General features: G+C 40.1%; 1 protein-coding gene across 1 annotated transcript in view; it reads left to right on the top strand.

Moving 5' to 3' along the window:
* Positions 1-4935: 4935 nt before the first annotated feature.
* The window catches only part of CDKN3 (cyclin dependent kinase inhibitor 3), a 15490-nt gene continuing 758 nt past the window's right edge, over positions 4936-19667 (top strand). Inside the window, exons 1-7 of the mRNA XM_004601752.2 lie at positions 4936-5003; positions 7732-7814; positions 9210-9265; positions 9704-9748; positions 12324-12546; positions 14678-14709; positions 17583-17686. Of these exons, the coding sequence (XP_004601809.1) occupies positions 4995-5003; positions 7732-7814; positions 9210-9265; positions 9704-9748; positions 12324-12546; positions 14678-14709; positions 17583-17686 (552 nt within the window). The 5' untranslated portion in view covers positions 4936-4994. The remainder of the gene's footprint in view (positions 5004-7731; positions 7815-9209; positions 9266-9703; positions 9749-12323; positions 12547-14677; positions 14710-17582; positions 17687-19667) is intronic.

Raw genomic sequence — 19667 nt, 5'->3', positions numbered from 1 at the left:
GTTTGCTTTGATGGATGGTACCTTGACTCTACTTCCCTGCGCTCCCCTGCTCCTGGTACATGCAACTGCAGAGGCAGTTCAGTTCTTCAGCACAGCTGTTTCCAGAAAGGGACTGAGAATGCTTTTTCAGGCTGCTCATTAAATAAATGATCAAAACCAAAAAGATGGAAGGTTTTTTAAAATGCAGGATTTCCTCAGTACCAGAATGTGAGTTTCCTATCTGGTTAAGTGGTGTAAAATGTTTTCCTGATGCTGGGGCTTGGGGAATAGGGGTGGTTTGGAGGAGATGGTTCAGAGAGCTGGACCAAGTCCTGGATTCCATACTGGGAACTGCTTGGTCTCCCAGTTCTAATAGAAGTGACCCCCAAGCAATACCAAAAACTGTCCCCAAAATTTTTTCCTTTCGTCCCTCTTGCATATAACCCCTCCAGAGAATAGTCTGCATCAAGAAGTTCAGAAACAGTAAGAACTGGTAGGGATGTGATGAAAAGGGATTCTCATTTACTGCTGGTGGAACTGTATCCTGGGTCATCACCTTTGGAAAATGATTATGATTTGGAAATCTTTTCTGAAAATGATGAATACCTACCAAGGAGTTAGAGAGATTGTACAATTTGTAGGGCACTTGCCTTGTACAATGCCAGTCCAGGTTCAATCGCCTACACTCCATATAGTTCCCCAAGCGTACAGATCCCTGAGTGCAGAGCCAGGAATAAGCCCCAAGCACAGCAAGGTGTGGCATAAATCAAACAACAATAACCAAAAAAAGAATACCTATCCAAAAAAATATACATAGATCTTTCATATGACCCAGTGATACCACTCCAGGGCATCTTTCCCCCTAAAAAAACATAAATTCCCAAGGAAGACATATGCACATGTATGTGCATCATAGCATTATTTATAATAGCCCATATCTGGAAACAAGTCAAGTGTCAAACAACAGATGAGAGGACAAAGAAATTGTGGCATACATACACCTTGGACTATGACCCAGTTATGAGAAAAGAGGAAATTTTATAGCTGCTGAAATTTGGATAAAATTAGAGGGTGTTGCATGCTAGGTGAAGTGAGTCAAAAAGAAAAAAATAAATACCAGATGATCTTGTTCACATGCAGAATATAAGGAACAAAGCAGAATGTAAAGAACAAAGCAGGAATTAGATGATCCCAGTTTCTGCCATACTCCTCCTTGGTCAGGGCAGGAAAATAGCAATCTTTTTAACAATGCTCTTTTTTTTTTCTTTTTGCTAAACGTAAAGACTGCCACATCTCATCAGGATTTTCTCTATGTCAATATACTAATATATTTGACTAGGCCAATGAACTTGATCTCTCTTAAGTTATGTCTTCCTGATAGTACACCCTAATTTCTCTGACTAGATTTGATAGATAGGATCCATTTTATAATTCATTTCTTCCTATATTTCATCTATGTTTCCTATTATGTGTAATTATATTATCTTGGCCCTTTCACAGCAATTCTGGTTCTGGGATACTCCACACAGACTCCAGATTTTCCTACACAGTGTGTATCAGGTTGTGAGGCCAACCCAGATAGACCAAATCCCAGCTCTACCAACAACTAACTGAACAAATTTAAACCTTGCTTCAACTTGCTAAACCCACTTTTGGAGTAATGAGAGAATCAAAAGGGGGAAATTGTAGGCCAAAAAGTCTCAAACAAAATCTGACACAAAAGTAGCACTTAGGGAAAAATGGCAACTATTACTAATTACTGTTACTTAAAAACCATCTACTTCTGTATATCTGTGCATAACCAAGGAGCTGTCTTTTGCTTAAATAACTCCTTCTACCAGCTGGCCAAGACACCTGGATTTTCAATTTTACACTTCCCTGCCTACACTTGAGGATAAGCTTCATGTAACTTTCCCTAACTGATAAGGTAGATGTCTCATGACCCTTTGGATCCCTCCTAGGAGGACAAGGAGCATGTTGGCACGGACACTGCAGGACTCTGAACTGCTTGGTTCCAGAGCACTCCGGAACCTTCGCTTTACCTTCTGATCTCAGCCCTCCAGACCTGCTACCCACTTTGTAAATTGATTCTCTGTTTTACAAATACCATTCACTCTCTTTCTTTCTTCCCAAGGAGTACTTAGCATATAGAATAGCCCTTGATTTACCACAGGCATACATGAAAGGCTTTTCATTCTCTAAATTTGGAGCAAAGAAGCATAAGCATATATTATCAGCTCTGTATTTGTAAGCAAAAATAATGACATATTTGGTGACAATCCCAGTTTAGTGTTTAGTGTTAATGAGTAAAAAAGCAACTAGGTATTTATACAACTAATACTTTTGTAAGAAAGCAAGAAAATTTTTAATTTTTTTCTTTGTTATTTCAAGCATCTATAAACATTTGTAGACTTATCTTTGATCGTTTCATCCAACATACACTTATTAAAAGATGAATTTATTACATTTGTTATCCCAATGGCCAATATTAATTGGCTTTACCTTTTAGAGTCACTCACCAGTTTTCCTCCTTCCCATCCCTTGCCTCCCAAGCTCAGGAGAGTACAGATAAATCCAGCCAAAGACTCTCATACACAAAACATGGCAGTGCCAGATTTTCTAGATGGGTGATGTGCACAATAGGAGTTCCCATCATCTATAAATGAAGGCTGAAGGGAGTAAGAGTAAGGTATGTTGGGGCTGGAGCAATAGCACAGCGGGTAGGGCGTTTGCCTCGCATGCGGCTAACCCGGGTTCGATTCCCAGCATCCCATACGGTCCCGTGAGCACCGCCAGGGGTGATTCCTGAGTGCAGAGCCAGGAGTAACCCCTGTGCATCGCCGGGTGTGATCCAAAAAGGAAAAAAAAAGAGTAAGGTATGTTGTCTCAAAATCAAAGCTCTGAATCTCGAGGTAAGGATGTCAGTAAGCCCATGGTTAAAATGGTTCACTTTCAGACACTTAAAGGATGTCTTTTATTAGTTCAAACTCAATGTACTGACTGAAGTGAGACTGTTCTGATCTTTTTATTCTATTTCGGTTTTGTAGCCCCAAACCCTATTTGCATGGCTGATGCTGCCATTCTTTCTTTTCCCCAACGTGCCTACACAATCATGTCCACTTTAAGCTCAGAGAGGGCACAGGCAAAGATGAGGTAGCAGCTACCAAAGCACCTAAGTCAGATTTTATCTAACTTGCAATTTCACTAAGGGGGGCAGGAGCAACAGCAAAGTGGGGAGAGCATTTGCCTTGCATGCAGCCATCCTGGGTTCAATCCTCGACATTCCATATGGTCCTGCAAGCACCACTAGGAGCAATATTTGTGTGCAGAGCCAGGAGTAACCCCTGAGCATTGCTGGGTATGATCCCAAAAGCAAAAATAATAATAGTAAAATAAGACAAAAACACAATTTCACCAAGGGTCAGCTGGATTTATTTCAAATACATGTTAAATTAGACTTTCCATAGCCACTGATTACACTAGCTATGATACTACTCACAAAACAGAAAGCAGATACATGTTAAATATGTGTCCATTCTTTGACCTAAAGCAAAATTTGAGGTCCTGATACATGTCCATCTTAATCCCCTTTACACTAAAATAAAATGCAAACCAATACAATACCTATAAATATCTGGGGGGTTGTGGGAAGTTCCTCAATTCTATCAAGAATTTCATTTGAGGAAAATAAATCAAAATGAACTACCATTTCCATAACTGTTGAATAACATTGGGCTGTCCTTGTTTCTCTCACAGGGAGCTTAGGTTTATTGAGCTATTTCCACAACAGTGCCCCTGAGGCACACCCAATTCCATTAAGCACTAATAATCAATATAGGATTTGATAGCAATATAGGTTTTTCTCTTTCCTTTATGTCATTTGCATGGTTTATTTAGCAATGTAAACTGTTATCATAGGTTTAAATTGGGTTGGGATAGTACAGTTCCCTCACTCGAACCCCATATTATCCTGGGAGCTCCCTCCAAAAGTTATCCTGAACACCGACCTAGGAATTAGCCCTGCATACCCTCAGGTATGGCCCAAAAACAAAAAAGAAATGTCCTAGCAGGTAGTTTTTCAAATGTCATGGTTAATTTTATTGTATCAACCCTACTGGGTGACAAAAGCTAGCAATTTGACCAAACATTACTCTGGATATTCTGTGAGGGAGCTTTTGGGTAACATTGACATATAAATTAGTGTTACTGGCACGAAGCACATCCCTTCTATCACGTGGTGGGCCACATCCAATCAGTTGAAGACCTTACTAGAACAAGACAAAGACAATTTTTCAGCTTATGCCTGGAGGTTTACATCAGCAATGTGGACTCTTCCTGATTCTACAGCCGACTGCCTTTGAACATCAATTGCAATTCTACATCTCCAGTTTCTCGCCCCCACCCCACCCACAACATACATTCTTGTTGTTTTGTTTTGTTTCTGTTTGGAGCCACACCTGGCCATACTCAGGGGTTATTCCTGGCTCTGCGCTCAGGAATCACCCCTGGCAGTGCTCAAGGAATCATATGGGATGCCAGAGTTCAAGGCTGGGTCAGCTGCTTGCAAGGTAAAGGTCCCACCCTCTGTACTATCACTCTAGCCCACAACATATATGTGCAAATATATGTGCAAATTTAAATATATTTGTACATATATTTACAGTTCCCACCCCACTCCACTCCCACTGCCTTTAAACACACACACACACACACACACACACACACGGAAAAGAAACAAAATTCCCTTCTCGCCAATCAACGTACAACAAGAAGCCTCCTCCCGCGCGTCTTTCAAAGGTCTCTTAAGAACCAATAAGCACTTAGAGACCATGTCGGGTGGGACGACTAAAACCAGAACGGATCTGATTGGTTTTTAGGAAACGCCCCGCGCCCCGCCTCCCAGAGAACGTACCAATGAGCTGAGAGGAGGGGCGGGCTTGACGCGGGGTGGCCGCCTAGACGGCGGAGGAGGTTTGGAGCAGGCGGTGGCCGGTGGCTCCGTGGGGCGGCTAGTGATGAAGCCGGTGAGTCGGGTCAGGCTGGGATAGAGAGGGAGCTATCGGGACAGCTTCGATCCTGGCCCAGTTCTTGGCGCCGGGGCCAGCCCGTTCCGGGTCTCAGCCCCCGACTCTCGCTGTAACCGACCGGGGTCGGGAGGTGGAGCTGCCCGGGAGGCGCGAGAGCGGCGGCTGCTGAGTCGGGGTGGGAGCGGGGAGACGGACCTGCGGGGTGGCGGAAGGGGGACTGGGGGCTGTCGCCTGCGCACCCCAGCCTGATCGGAGGCGGCTCTGCTGGATTTCACCGAGAAAGAGAAGGCACCGGTTATTTCAGTGCCCCGGAATCCCGGAACCCTGACCCTAAAGCCTGCAGCCCACCGGGAGACCTTTGTCAAACAGTTGTTAACCCCCGCAGTGGGGGGTGGGGGTCTACCTGGCACCCAGTCCTCAGAATTATAGGGCATGGAAATGTCCGAATAGTTTAGGATCTGGGTGAAACCCAGTGATTTGGTTCGTACGCACAGACTGGAAATCACGACTCCTCCAAAACTGCCTTAAAGAGGATGCGGGGAGAAATCCACGCAAGGGCTGAAGCTTGGCCTCACTGCAGTCTCCCACCCCAACGGGGGCCCACCAACGAAAGGGACTTTGTTTTGAGTTGAGTGAACAGTGACAGGACTAACAAGGCCAGCCATAGTCCAGGCTTGCTATAGTCCAGGCTATAGCAAGACTATAGCCTGAGTTGGCTCTGCCATGTTATCTTGTACTAGCCAGACCATTCTCCAACGGTAGTATCAGTGCTAGGAAGGGCACTGAGAGGTTAGGTTGCTTATCCCCTGTCATTCAGTCCTGGCCTCACTCACACTCTCTCCACTTGTCCCCACAAGGTGTACCAGGGAGTGATCTCCTCCTTGGGGTTGGGACAATCTCAGCTCAGGTGGCTCTACCAGTTCTCTCCTCACTAGGACAATGCTAAGGTCTGCCACATTGTCAATTGCTGCATGTGACTGGGTAGATCATTCTAATTCTGGGATAAAGAACTGAGAAGCCTACTTAACTTATAAGCCAGCTTTAAAGCCACATCCTCTAATTGATACAGTGATAAAATTGACACTGATCTCCATGAGCCTCTTCAGTGTCTCATGTCTCAATTGGTTCCAATTAGGAAACTGGCTGAGGCCAGAGAGATTGTACAGGTTGCCTTGCATATGGCCATCTAAGGTAGATCCCCGGCTCCCCATATTGTCCCCCAAGCTCTGCCAGGAACCCTGAGCATTGTTAAGTGTAAACACTTCCCCTCCCCCCCCACACACAAACTAAGCAAGACCAACTAGGGAGTGGAAGAAAGGGGTGTTTTCTATTGCACAACTCCAATAATCTGCCCCATGAAACTGCTAACAGTTTTAATCCCAACTCTTTAGATCAGCACAAAAGTTAATCTTATTCTCTCTGACCCAGTGACTCACAAAACTGATTATTCCACCTATTGCTCTCCTTCCCCACCCCAAATTACTTGGCTGAATAGGGAAGATTTTTGTTCAGAAATGGGTTAAGTACTTCTCTAGCTTCATCTCCTCTGTTCTGATACTAGCTTCTGAATATAAAGGCCATTTCCTCCTTTTACCTCAATTGCTGTAGCTTCTTCCTTACCTCCCTAAGAGTCTCCTGCTCATATTTCAAAACCCAGCTAAGGTATCAGCTCCCAGAAGCTTCCTTTAACTACCTAAGTAGTCAGTTGTTCCTTTTCCTGCTTGAGATTTTGTTTATGCTTCCCCTTAAAACTTTCCTCTTTAATCCATGCATATTAATGCAAAATGCAGGATATTTAGCTTATGGATCTTTGTACCCTCCAGAGCTTGGAAAACAGCAGGTGTTCAAGAAATGTTTGTGGGGCTAGAGCGATAGCACAGCGGGTAGGTCATTTGCCTTGCACGCGGCCAACCCGGGTTTGAATCCCAGCATCCCATATGGTTCCCTAAGCACCGCCAGGGATAATTCCTGAGTGCAGAGCCAGGAGTAATCCCTGTGCATCACCAGGTGTGACCCAAAAAGCAAAAAAAAAAAAAAAAAAAATGTTTGTTAGGGCCACACAGGGGTTAAGACGCTGGTCTTGGCATGTGGCATGCCCGAGTTCAATCCCTGGCACTGCATGAGATCTCCTGATCACTGCCAGGAATGACCTCCAAGCAGAGTCAGGGGTAAGCCCTGAGCATCACTGGGTGCTGCCTCCCACCAAAAAAAAAAAAAAATCTGGATGAATAATGACGTCTTCAAACTTTATAGTTGAAGAAAACTAAGTAGCTTGTCTAAGATTATACTACTATTAGTGGCAGAACCAAGGCCAGAAGGCAGGATTCCTGTGCACAACATCTCTTTCCACTATTTTAGTGCTATAATTATTAATATGATTAGCATTAATAATAAGTGTTAATATTTATGTTATTATACTCTGAATAAATTAAAAGTCTTCATAAAATGTATTTAAGCAAGGACCAGGTATGCTAAGACTACATGTTCTTTTTTTTTTTTTTTTTTTTTTTTGCTTTTTGGGTCACACCTGGCGATGCACAGGGGTTACTCCTGGCTCTGCACTCAGGAATTACCCCTGGCAGTGCTCAGGGTTCCCTGTGGGATGCTGGGAATCGAACCTGAGTTGGACGAGTACAAGGCAAATGCCCCACACGCTGTGCTATTGCTCCAGCCCCAAGACTATATGTTCTTTACAATTATATAACATAACTGATTTCTTGTGAAGCCTAGTTCAATGCAAACAAGTGAGTTTGACTCATCAGATGAAGAGCCTATTGAAGATGAACAGACTCCAATTCTGATATCATGGTATGTTAACATTTCTGATCTATCATGAGCTAAAATATTTAGCTATAATCATAAGTTATAATCCTTGTAGACTGTAGTGCATATACTGAAAATAGATGATTCTCTTATAGTTTTAATCTTTAAGGAATCTTCTAATTCTGATTCATTCATTATCATAGAATCACTGTCACTGTCATCCCATTGCTTATCGATTTGTTCGAGCGGGCACCAGTAACGTCTCTCATTGTGAGACTTATTGTTACTGTTTTTGGCATATCCAATATTCCACGGCTAGCTTGCCAGGCTCTGCCGTGTGTGCCCAGTACTCTCGATAGCTTACCAGGCTGTCTGAGAGGGGCGGAGGAATCGAACACAGGTCAGCCTCGTGAAAGGCGAACATTTTATCGCTGTGGAATTTAATTTTGTTTTTTTTTTTGGTTTGGGTACCTCACCTGGCAATATTCAGGGATTACTCCAGGTCTGCACTTAGGAATCAGTGCTGGCAGTGCTCAGGAGACCCAATGGGATGCCAGTGATTGAATCTGGGTTGGTCACGTGGATGGCAAGAGCCCTACCTGCTCTACTATATCTCTGGCCCCAGAATATGTTTTTTGAGAGATAGGGAATCCATCTTCATATATGAAAAGGTCATAGTTGAATCAAGGCATTGAGATAGAATTGGAGTGATCTCCCATTTAGTACCAGGTCCTATTTGTTCTTATATTGTAAAAGACAAGTTCTTATATTATAAAAGACAAGTATACCAAAGAATGATATATTGAATCATTCATCATAGGGCAGATCCTAGAATTATCTGCCACAGTAATGCAACCATCAGCTATCCCCTTTTAAAATAAAGACAAAGTTCTTATTTTGCAGACAAGGTGAGACCCTGTCCCCGTTGTACCTAAAGTACTTTAGTTTGGGAATGAGTGCATGAAGTTATTCATTTTAATTAAATTTATGACAAATGAGTGCCCTGTTGTTTCTGTCATATTTGTTGAAGGAAATCCTACAAAGAGATCTTAAAATTATAATCAATGTTGGTGATTAAAATGTCAGATGGTTATTTTAAAACTACTTACGTGAAGTTAATAAATACAATAGATCTCAGGCAACATAACCCACAGAGTAACTGAAGTATACTTTATACTAGCTATAGACATTTTTGGCATTATTATGTTTAAATGTAAATTAATTTACCACTTTTCAGACTTAAATTACAACAAAGCAAATGCTAAGTCCCTGTTTTAAAAGTTATAATTTCTGTAGGGTTTTTTAACCCAACACTTTGAAATTTAATTATAAATTTCATTGTTTAACTCGTGTTTTAAGCAACCAGGATCAAGAATACACATTGGCTAAATTATATTTCCTTTTATAACTTTAAAAAATTAGTTTTTCTTTTCTTTTTAGGCTATCCCTGTCACGAGTGAATTGTTCTCAGTTTCTCGGTTTATGTGCTCTTCCAGGTAGGAACGCTACAGTTGACTTCCTGCTGATATATTTTGAATAAAATTTTTGTCAGCTGATACATCATTCTCTATCAGAGAATCTCATGGGCCATCAGTACTGGGAAATCCCTTTTGGAAGCCCTCACTGTGAATCTATGTTCTAGATCAGAGGTCCCCAAACTTATTCAGCCTATCACTCTTCTTCAGACAAAAAGAAGAAAATTACTCAGTACCCTCCCCTTGGGAATCTACCTACTTCAGGTGAACAAACAGAAAGTGACCCCCATTTCACCTGAAACTACTTCTGCCCTCTCCTCCATTGCCCACTTTGGGAAACACTAAAATAGATTTAAACACTAAACAGAAACAATAAAATAGACTGAAAAACACAGAACTGTATAAATGTTACCGATTTTTAAAAATTGACTTTTTCACATGTCTTATCACTACTTGTAGGTTGTAAATTTAAAGATGTTAGAAGAAATATCCAAAAAGATACCGGTAAGTGTAATAGAAAACAGTCATATTAACATCTAATTTTTAAAAACACTAAAAATCTCTGTTAATAGGAACAAACTGTATCTTTTTTAGTATATCAAATAAATTGTCCATATTTTATAGTTTCAGACTACAGGTTTATCCTAATATTTGTGAAAAGATATTTGTGAAGAGAACAGAGAGAGAGAACAACATTTCTGAAACATGAAGTTGCTTTTTTCTGATTGTTGTATGTTATACTAAAAACTACATTAGAAGTTAGTTGGTGTGAGAAAAGTATGTAAATAAGAAAATTAATATTGTATTACTCATACAGTCTTTGAAAATATCCTTTAAAGAGTTGACTATGGTAGTAAAAAATAAGCCTGAGCTAGGAACCAGAGGTAGTAATGAGATTGTCCATCCTGAGTAGAAAATTTAGACAACTGGCATCTAGATGGGAAAAGTGATAGGCTGACCTTTGTAAGCCCAAGAATGTTCAACACCTTTATAAGCCTCAAGACTCTGAATCCAGGAAATATTTTTGTAATCTGTACCTGAATTTTGTAATCTGAACATACATACTACAAAGCACAAAAATTTTGGATTTTTAAAATATTTTATTCTGGTTGACCTGAAATAGCAAGTTTAATAGTTCTATCGATAGCCTTATAATATATCTAAATAAAGATGTAGATATTGCTGATTCTGAGTTCTCAAATCTTAAAATATGGATTCATAGTCTTGAGGCTATAAAGGTATTGAACATTCTGGGGAATGCAGTATATAAATCATAGGAGAAATGTGGTATGAGGAAACCCCAAATCTCCCTACCAGAAATTCCTGTGGTTCTTCGTCAGTTCTTTCTAGGGAAGTTTGAGATAAAATGTAGAGTGGAAATTGTCCTATTTAAGTGGCAAGGCAAATATAAGAATTACCCATCCTTAAAATAATGAAGTATGTTAACTACAGGTTATGTTATTTTGCAAATACAAAAATAATAGGAATATCTAGAGTAACACTGTCCAGTAAGTATATAATGGGAGTGAAAAACAGAAGCAATATATAACTGGTAAGAGAGGCTAGGAAAGTGACTCAGTGACCAGGGCTCACAGGGATGTGCTCAGTGCCTTCTACCACCTGACCTCTTAAGTGCTGCAGCCCTGATGGCCCACTAAGACTCCTGGCTCACCGGCTCCCAGCAGCAATGCATCACTGGGCCTGGGCACTGAATAGTAGGGTCCAGTTAGCCATGTATCAATGAGAGTAGCATGTAGGCCTGCTTGAGGTGCTCCCTCCATTTTCTCAAATGCCTAGTGAAGTTAACTGAAATAATATTGTTTAATTTAACCCAAATAATATCACCTCGATGGACTTTCAGTTCAAAACAAATGATTTGTGAAAGGGTTTTATTTTGTCTTAGACTTTGAAATCAGATGTGTATGGATTTTATACTTACACTTTAGAGTAACATATTTCAAGAGCAGCTTAGAGGTTCATGATAAAAAGTATATTCAAATATTAAACGGCTAAATGTCCATGAAATTAAGAGGTAGGGAGAGAATGGGATCTCAATTCAGATAGAGCTAGCTGTCATTTTGAACCAAATCCTCCACAGTAAATTTTGTCATAAGGAAATTCTAGTGTATAGAATAGTCTATATAGTACTCTGATACATATCATTACAGTAAAATTAGCTAGGCTACATAATTCTAATAAAGTTAGTGTTTTATTTCCTAGAGACCTAGTCCATAGAATTAAATGTGACACTGAGGAGTTTCCCGTCAAACAAGGGAAAATACAATTCCTTGCACTAGAGTCCACTGCAGTGTTTAGAGCAAAACCATATTTATGGTAAAGCAAATATGTTTGGAGAAAAAAAATAGAAAGATGTTCTATGATTCTCAAGAGTTTGAAAATATTAGGTATTTTCAATATTTTTACTTTGAAGCATTATTGTTAAAAATTTTTAGAAAAACAACATAGTTGCCTTTAAAGTTTATTAAATTCTTTAATTTTATCTTTAAAATTTAATTTAAAAAATGTGGGCTGGATCGATAGCACAGCGGGTAGGACACATGCAGCCAACCCGGGTTCGATTCCCAGCATCCCATATGGCCCCCCCAGCACCACCAGGAATAATTCCTGAGTGCAGAGCCAGGAGTCAGCCCTGAGCATCGCTGGGTGTGACCCAAAAAGCCAAAAAAAAACCCCACAAATTCAATTAAAAAATGTTGACTTATTAAGATTTACTTTTAGTCATCTTTTGGTTCAGATGTTTCTAATTCCTATTTTGTGCTTAAAGACTATTTTATTTATTTTAGTGATACTTGGGATCTAATCCACTCTCTCCCACATGTGAGGCATGCACTCAGCCACTGAACAAATCCTGAGTCCTTAGTGACATTTTTTTTCCCTAGTTGGAAATCAAATCAGTATTGTTTTGTATTATTGACAAGCACTTCATGTTTATAGATAATTGGTTGTTATTTATGTAGTTTCACTTAAGAAATTTAAGTTCATAGTCTCCCTGTTGGCCATATTTAAATCTGTGATGTCTTATACATGTGTGTCCATGTGTATCTTGGTCTATTGACAGAAGAATTAAAGAGCTATGGTATACAAGACATATTTGTTTTCTGCACCAGAGGGGAACTGTCAAAATATAGAGTCCCAAACCTTTTGGACCTCTACGAGCAGTATGGAATTATCACTCATCATCACCCAATCCCAGATGGAGGGACTCCTGACATAGCCAGATGCTGTGAAATAATGGAAGAGCTTGCAATCTGCCTTCAAAATAACCGGAAAACCTTAATACAGTATGTTCTGCCTTTCTCCATATGTCCATGAGAAATGTCCCCAAAAAATGACTTCTTGAATCATTATATCCTCATTTGCTCATTACCTGGTTATAGTTTGCTCAAGGGTAAAAAGGAGACACTGCATGAAAGTTAGTAGCATGATTGATGTCTAGTGCAGAGCAAGCACTCAGATACTGGCCATTGTCACATTTAAATAGTAAGACAATAAAAGCATAGATTTGGAAATTTTTAGAATGGGGTTACAGGGGCTTTTTTCACTCCCTTTTGTCTTAAACCTTTAGTTATCATTTTGGAACACTTCCCCTCCCAATCAACAAGAAGCATCACTCTGATTTTATAATAACACCTTGCTTGGTGCTCAGCCTTTTAGTTGCTTAGTTGCTGCAAACAGCAAGAAAATCTACTTTTTTTTTTTTAATTAGCAGCAAACAAATCATCCTGAAGCATTAAGACAACTTAAAAATATGAGTTAAAAGCTATATTCATTGATAGAAATTTTTTGTCAGAATAAAAGAACTCTCACTTTGGTCAAGGTTATGCACAAGCTATTGGTATGAAACTCTGAAACAAAATGGGATAAGAAAAAAAATTAAAAGAAAAATGTAGCTTGGGGAAAGGAAGAAGAGAGTGACAACAGTAAACAGTAGCACTGCAGAGACCAGGAGCGGGGCTGTAGGTCTAAACAAAACGTCATCCGCCAGATAAACCCCACAGAGCCAAGGCAGAAAATGTCCTTCATTGAACTTAGTACTTTCAGCATCCTAACAAAGTCTGAATAGCTTCTTCTTTGTGGGGAAAAAAATGGGATATTGTATAGTTTGATACCTCAAAAAAGGTAAGGCCCCCAAAGTCACACTATTTTGAGCTCAAAATAAATAGATCATTCCAGATGACCATGCAATCTCAGGCAACCTCTCTAGAGGCCAAGCTCAGGAACCTCCTGTCCGTAGTTCCTATTCTGAAGGCCAGAGCAAGCGTCTTTGTGGACACAACGTCTCATTGGTGTCTGTAGAGGCACAAAACCACAATGAGCACAACTGGACCTGGGTTTAGAAGAATAAGAATCATTCAAACGGAGGAAGAAAGATAGTGTGGTGTAAAGTGGTATAAATTTGGCAGAAAGCCATGGAAAGCCACTACCTTATTTGGCAGATACTCATCAATCTGAAACAGGCCTACATCTGGGGCACTGTTTGTCCCTACATCAGGGACCCAGTCCTGTTTGGTCCTCTGCCACATACATCTGTCTACAACATACTGCCAGAATTGATGTTCATAATAGGCCATCAGCACCAGATTATGTTCGGTGTCTACTTCCAAGAAAGTTAAGGCTATGCAATATATTTGGGGGAGAATCTTTGGAAATGATAAAAATGGCTTGTTGCCTTGAGGATTCATCTTCATTTCTCTAGGAAACCCATTTATGGAGAATTGTTCATTTCTTTACCATGCTAGATAAGAGCAGTTAACATTTATTGACTTCTGCTGTGCCAGGACTTGTTCTAATGAGCCCTTTACAAATGTTTTCTCTCATTCAGCATGCACAAATGTTTTCTCTCATCCAGCACTCACTGACTGTGGTATAGGTATGTGACAAGTTGTGGCCCAAAGAAATGAAGTAACTTGTTCAGGTTCATATATTTAATAAAATAGCAAAGAGATTCAGGATTCCACCGAGACAGTGGGCTAAGAGCCCATGCTCTGAATTCCTGTAGTACAATGCCTCTTTATTCTTTTTAGATGCAGAATGAGTTATATGGATAGCACTTGTCCCATAACTATTAAGGGTTAGACAGGGGAAATAAGGTGAAGTGACAGTTGTTTACTAAACGTTTAAATTGTTTACTAATCTGTTTAGTAACGTTCCTTTCTTAGATGTGGATCCTGGAATTTTAAAAGGTCAATTAAAATTGCCCTAGCTTACCTTGCCCCTGAAAGGTGTTCAAAATGCCTCCCATCAAACAAACACACTTTGCTCTCTACTGACTAATGCAAAACTAGTTATTAACCTGCATATACAAAGCCTTGTGCTAGATATTTGAATTAGAGGGAAGAATGCACAGGTCTTAGGTGTGATTGTTGGGCTGGAATGAATGTACTAACTTTTAACACTCTACTTCCCTTTCAGTTGTTATGGAGGACTTGGGAGATCTTGTCTTGGTAAGAACTGTGTTTTCACTCAATATTTTTATATTACTTCAAAGTAGGCAAATTTCTGTGTCTGGACCTGTTGTTCATTCTGTGTTAACGTGAAACAAAACAAAATATAAATCTGTTAGGAACCAATGGATAATTTAAAATCCTAAATTTGATGTTCCCTAGAAAGTTTGGATGGATGAGAAGGAAGGCATTTTCAGCATTATTTTGGAGGATTCTGTAAGACATACTTTACAAATCCTAGCACCTGCATTCTTGGTTTCTAATGTTCTCCCTGTGCTGAGTTATGATACTGACATTGACTTCTAAATAATATCCATAGACAACATAAATATGAAAAATAAAACTGTTGTGTTAAGCTAAAAAAAAAAAAAACCTGTACATGTGGGGCTGGAGAAATTAGTACAACAGGTAGGGTGCTTACCTTGTGAGCAGCCAAGCTGGGTTCCATCCTTGAAAACCCATATTTTCCCCAGAGCCATCGAGAGTGATTCCTGAACACTCTAGGTGTGGCCCTATATATATATATATATATATATATATATATATATATATATTTTTTTTTTTTTAATACACTGTACTTGTGTTGGGGAAAAGTTAATAAAAGTATCTCAGTGGAGTAAGAGTTAATTCCTTTTGGGGCTGGAGCGATAGCAAAGCGGGTAGGTCATTTGCCTTGCACGCAGCCAACCAGGGTTCCATTCCCAGCATCCCATATGGTCCTCTGAGCACCGCCAGGATAATTCCTGAGTGCAGAGCCATGAGTAATCCCTGTGCATAGCTGGGTGGGACACCCCCCCCCAAAAAAAGTTATTCCTTTTAATGATGGTAAAGTAAAATTTTTAAAAAATTTAACTTATATGTTCCAAAGGATAATATCCCAACAGACAACCCACAGAATGGTAAAAAATAAATATGTATGTATATATAGATACATATACATGTATATGTATTTGCTATATCTAGGATAAAGAACTCTTACAAGTCAAAGAGACAAAGCACTCAGTGAAAAAATTGGCAAAGGACGTAAATATTTCTCCAAATTAAATGCAATAGCACCTCAAATATTTTGTTCAATGCTATTTCATTATAATAATAAAATGGTTTTGACATTGTTAAAGGAGACATATTCGAGGGTCTGCTTTCAGTACATGTAGTTTCATGTGTAGTCAAGTTTTATAAGAAGCTATCCACGACATTAAGTGAATGTATAAATAACACACAGGCACATGGAAGGCTCATCATCAGAGAACTAGAAATCAAAACCACAATGAAAAGTCATTAATATCATTAGAATGACTACTTTTTAAAACACAGATAATACGTGTTGGAAGGATGTGCAGAACCTGGGAGCTCCATACACTGCCGGGGCTCTCATAACATGGTCTGGCAGTTCCTCAATTAACACAGTTGTTCTGTGATCCAGAAATTCCATTCCTATGTACTCCAAATAAATTTTAAAAATAACTATACAAAGACTTGATCATAAATACACAGAGCAACATTATTCATCAGTCATCCCATTGATCAATGACTTGTTTGGGCGGGCGAAAGTAACATCTCCATTCGTCCTAGCCTTGAGATTTTAGCAGACCTCTCTTTACTCTTTCTTCCCAGCAGTGCCACATAGGAGGCTCTTTCGGGGAAAGGGGAATGAGACCCATCATTGTTACTGTATTTGGCATATCGAATACACCAACAGAGAGCTTGCCAGGCTCTGCCGTGCAGGGCAGGATGCTCTCAGTACCTCGCCAGGTTCTCTGAGAGGGAGAACTAGGCTATAAGCGGTCGCCACTCTTCCGGGAGCATTGTTTTATAGTCTCTGGATCTTGGCCATTGATGGGATTACACAGTGCCAGGGGCAGTTTGTGGGTGTGGCTGCCAAGCTACTGGAAAATGGGGGGGAGGGGGGGGCGGGATCCTGAGTGGAGGCCCAGTACGGATCCGAGCAGGCTTGAAGCTCTCATCCCCAGATCCCGAACACCTGGGTTCCTTTTCCAGTTCCTTCATGCATGAGGCTCGTCCGAACATGTGGAGAGGGGCCTTGGGCATGGTTGTGGTTGGGTTCCGGAGCAGAGCCCCGGCAGCCAAAGACCTCCGAAGAGGAACATTATTCATAATAGTCCAAAAATGGAAGCAACTTAAATGTATCAACAATAATTCGTCCATAAAAGCAAATGGAGAACTAATAGATGCTACAATATGTATAAATCCTAAACACTCTATGCCAATTCAAAGAAACCAGGCCCAAAGCAACAGTGAGTCTGATGCAATTGATAGGACATATCCACCATAGGCAAATTCACAAGACAGAAGCAGATTAGAATTTGCTTAGGGCACGTGGGAGGATGACACAGATGCAGTGTTTCTGTGTGAGATGACAAGGAAGTATTCGAAAATTGATGGTGGTGAGTGGTGCACTATCTGTGATAATGCTCAAAGTTACTGAATTGTATACATTTTAACTGCATTGTACAGTATATGCACTATAACAATAAAGCTATTAAAAAGAATGAATCCAGTGTTAGACTTTAATCCAGCCATGGTCACTTAAAAATCATAACTATCAAAGACACATACTATGGGGCCAGAGAGATAGCACAGTGGGTAAGTCACTTGCCTTGAATTGGTTGACCCAGGTTCAATTTCCGGCACCCCATATGGTTCCCCGAGCACCACTGGGAGTGATTCCAGAGTGCAGCGCCAGGAGTAACCCCTGAGCATCGCTGGGTTGTAGAAAAAATAAAAGGTACTAAAAAATTTGCCTTTTAAATCATTTGGAACAGTTACACCTGACTCAATTCAAAATTCTAAATATAAAATGTTCTTCCCTGTTATTACTCAATAACGTGCTATTTTCTATCATGTTCTATTAGTAGCCGCTTGTCTCCTCCTATACCTATCTGACACAGTATCGCCACAGCAAGCTATTGACAGCCTGAGAGATCTGAGAGGATCTGGGGCAATACAGACTATAAAGGTAAGGAAGTTTGTATGTCTTTTTGTGGTTGTGGTTAGGAGCAGACCATTAAGAATACAGCAGTGAGGCTGAAGCGATAGCACAACAGGTAGGGCATTTGCCTTGCGCATGGCCGACCCAGATTCGATTCCCAGCATCCCACATGGTCCCCCGAGCACTGCCAGGGGTAATTCCTGAGTAGAGCCAGGAGTAACCGCTGAGCATTGCCAGGTGTGACCCAAAAAAGCAGAAAAAAAAAAAAAAAGAATACAGCAGAATATATCATCAAAAGGACAATGAAAATCCAAATGCAGATGAAAACCCAGTGCATTCTCTAGATCATTTCTTATGTTTTCATATTCAACTACAAACTAAATGTCTGAAAAAGTTAAACAAAAATAACTGGATGCCAGAGTGATAGCACAGTGGCTGACCGGGGTTCGATCTCCAGCACCCAATATGGTCCCCTGAGCCCACCAGGAGTGCACAGCTAGGAATAGGCCCTGAGCACAGTCAGGTGTGGCCCAAAACCCAAAAATAAACTATGAGAAAATTTCAAATTTTCGCAGTTTATTTGAAAAAAAAATTTTTTTTTGCATTAATGTTAATGTTGTTCAGCCGCCCCATCTCCAAACACCCACTTTCCTTCCCTCACTTGGTAACCTCAGTTCTGTTGACACAGTCCAAGGGTTTGTTTTCATTTGCCATCATTCATTCCCTTTGTTTCCTTATATACCACATACAAGCGAGATTATCCCAGCATTTGTCCTTTCCCCTCTGACTATTTCACTTGCCAGGATACCCTCTAGTTCCATCCAAGTTGTAGGGGAACGGTAAATTTTCATCCTTTCTTATAGCTGGGCAGTGTTCCGTTGTGTTTACAGACCACAATTTCATTATCCATCATCAGTCTCTGGGCATTTGGGTTGTTTCCAGATCTCAGCTATTGTAAATAATGCTGCAGTGAACATGTGTGTGCAAATCTCTTTTTCAGTTCATGTTTTTGTGTTCTTGGGATAGATGCCAAGGAGTGAAATCACTGAGTCATATGGTAGTTCCATTTCTTGTTTTGTTTTGTTTTGAGAAGTCTCCATACTGATTTCCACAGAGGCTGATCCAGATGGCAATCCCACCAACAGCACAATTTACTCTTGCAGTACCAACTAGCTTGGGTTTTGTCCATTTAGTTATAGGAATGGATCCTCTCTCTGAGAAAAATTAGATCATCACTATAAGCCTACTGTGTCTTATATTGATTTTGGTGATTTTTTTTTAAAAAAAGAAAGACCTAATGAAGACCTTATTATGTCCCCAAAGCATTTAATAAATATACTCAGTACCAAAAAAAAAAAAAGTAAAGCAGTGCTAACTGACCTTTACAGTGGTATCCTCATTTACTTTAATGCACTTAAATTAATGCAAATTTACCTTATAGCATCTAAAATACTGCAGTAGCAATGCCCAAATGTTATATATTAATCATGCTACTGAAAAGACTCTGCAAGTTTCATATTATTTGTAATCGATAACAGTAATTAATTTACTTTTATTTCTTAAGCATCCACTCTCAGCTCTAGGACTAAGTCAAGAAGAAAACACACAAAAAAAATTCTCCCCCAGATAAGGAATCTAACCAAGCATCATATATATGTGAATTATTCAAGTAACTGAAACTCCCCAGGCAGCATTATTCTCAAGGCTTCTATAAGGTCATTCACACAACCCACACCAGAACCACTTTACTATTTACCATCTTAAAACAGAGAACAACCCACATAACCTGTTAAAATCAAGTGATGCTTCAGATTCATTATTTTCAAGTCTCTCTGTGAAACAAGATGTTCAAGCACTGTGCGTATGTGTGTACCTATTAAAACACGCTGTTATCACTCGGCCCTCAGGTGGGAAACAGGCTTTCCCATCTCAGGGCTCCTGAAGCCCTATCACCTTCTATAAATGAAGTGAGATTGACAGAGTATCTTCAGTCTTCTGGGAAACTATT

This window comes from Sorex araneus, chromosome 3 (assembly GCF_027595985.1).
Source record: "Sorex araneus isolate mSorAra2 chromosome 3, mSorAra2.pri, whole genome shotgun sequence".
NCBI lineage: Eukaryota > Metazoa > Chordata > Mammalia > Eulipotyphla > Soricidae > Sorex > Sorex araneus.
The sequence above is the reverse complement of the archived record's forward strand: the minus strand, read 5'-3'. Positions and strand labels throughout refer to the sequence as shown.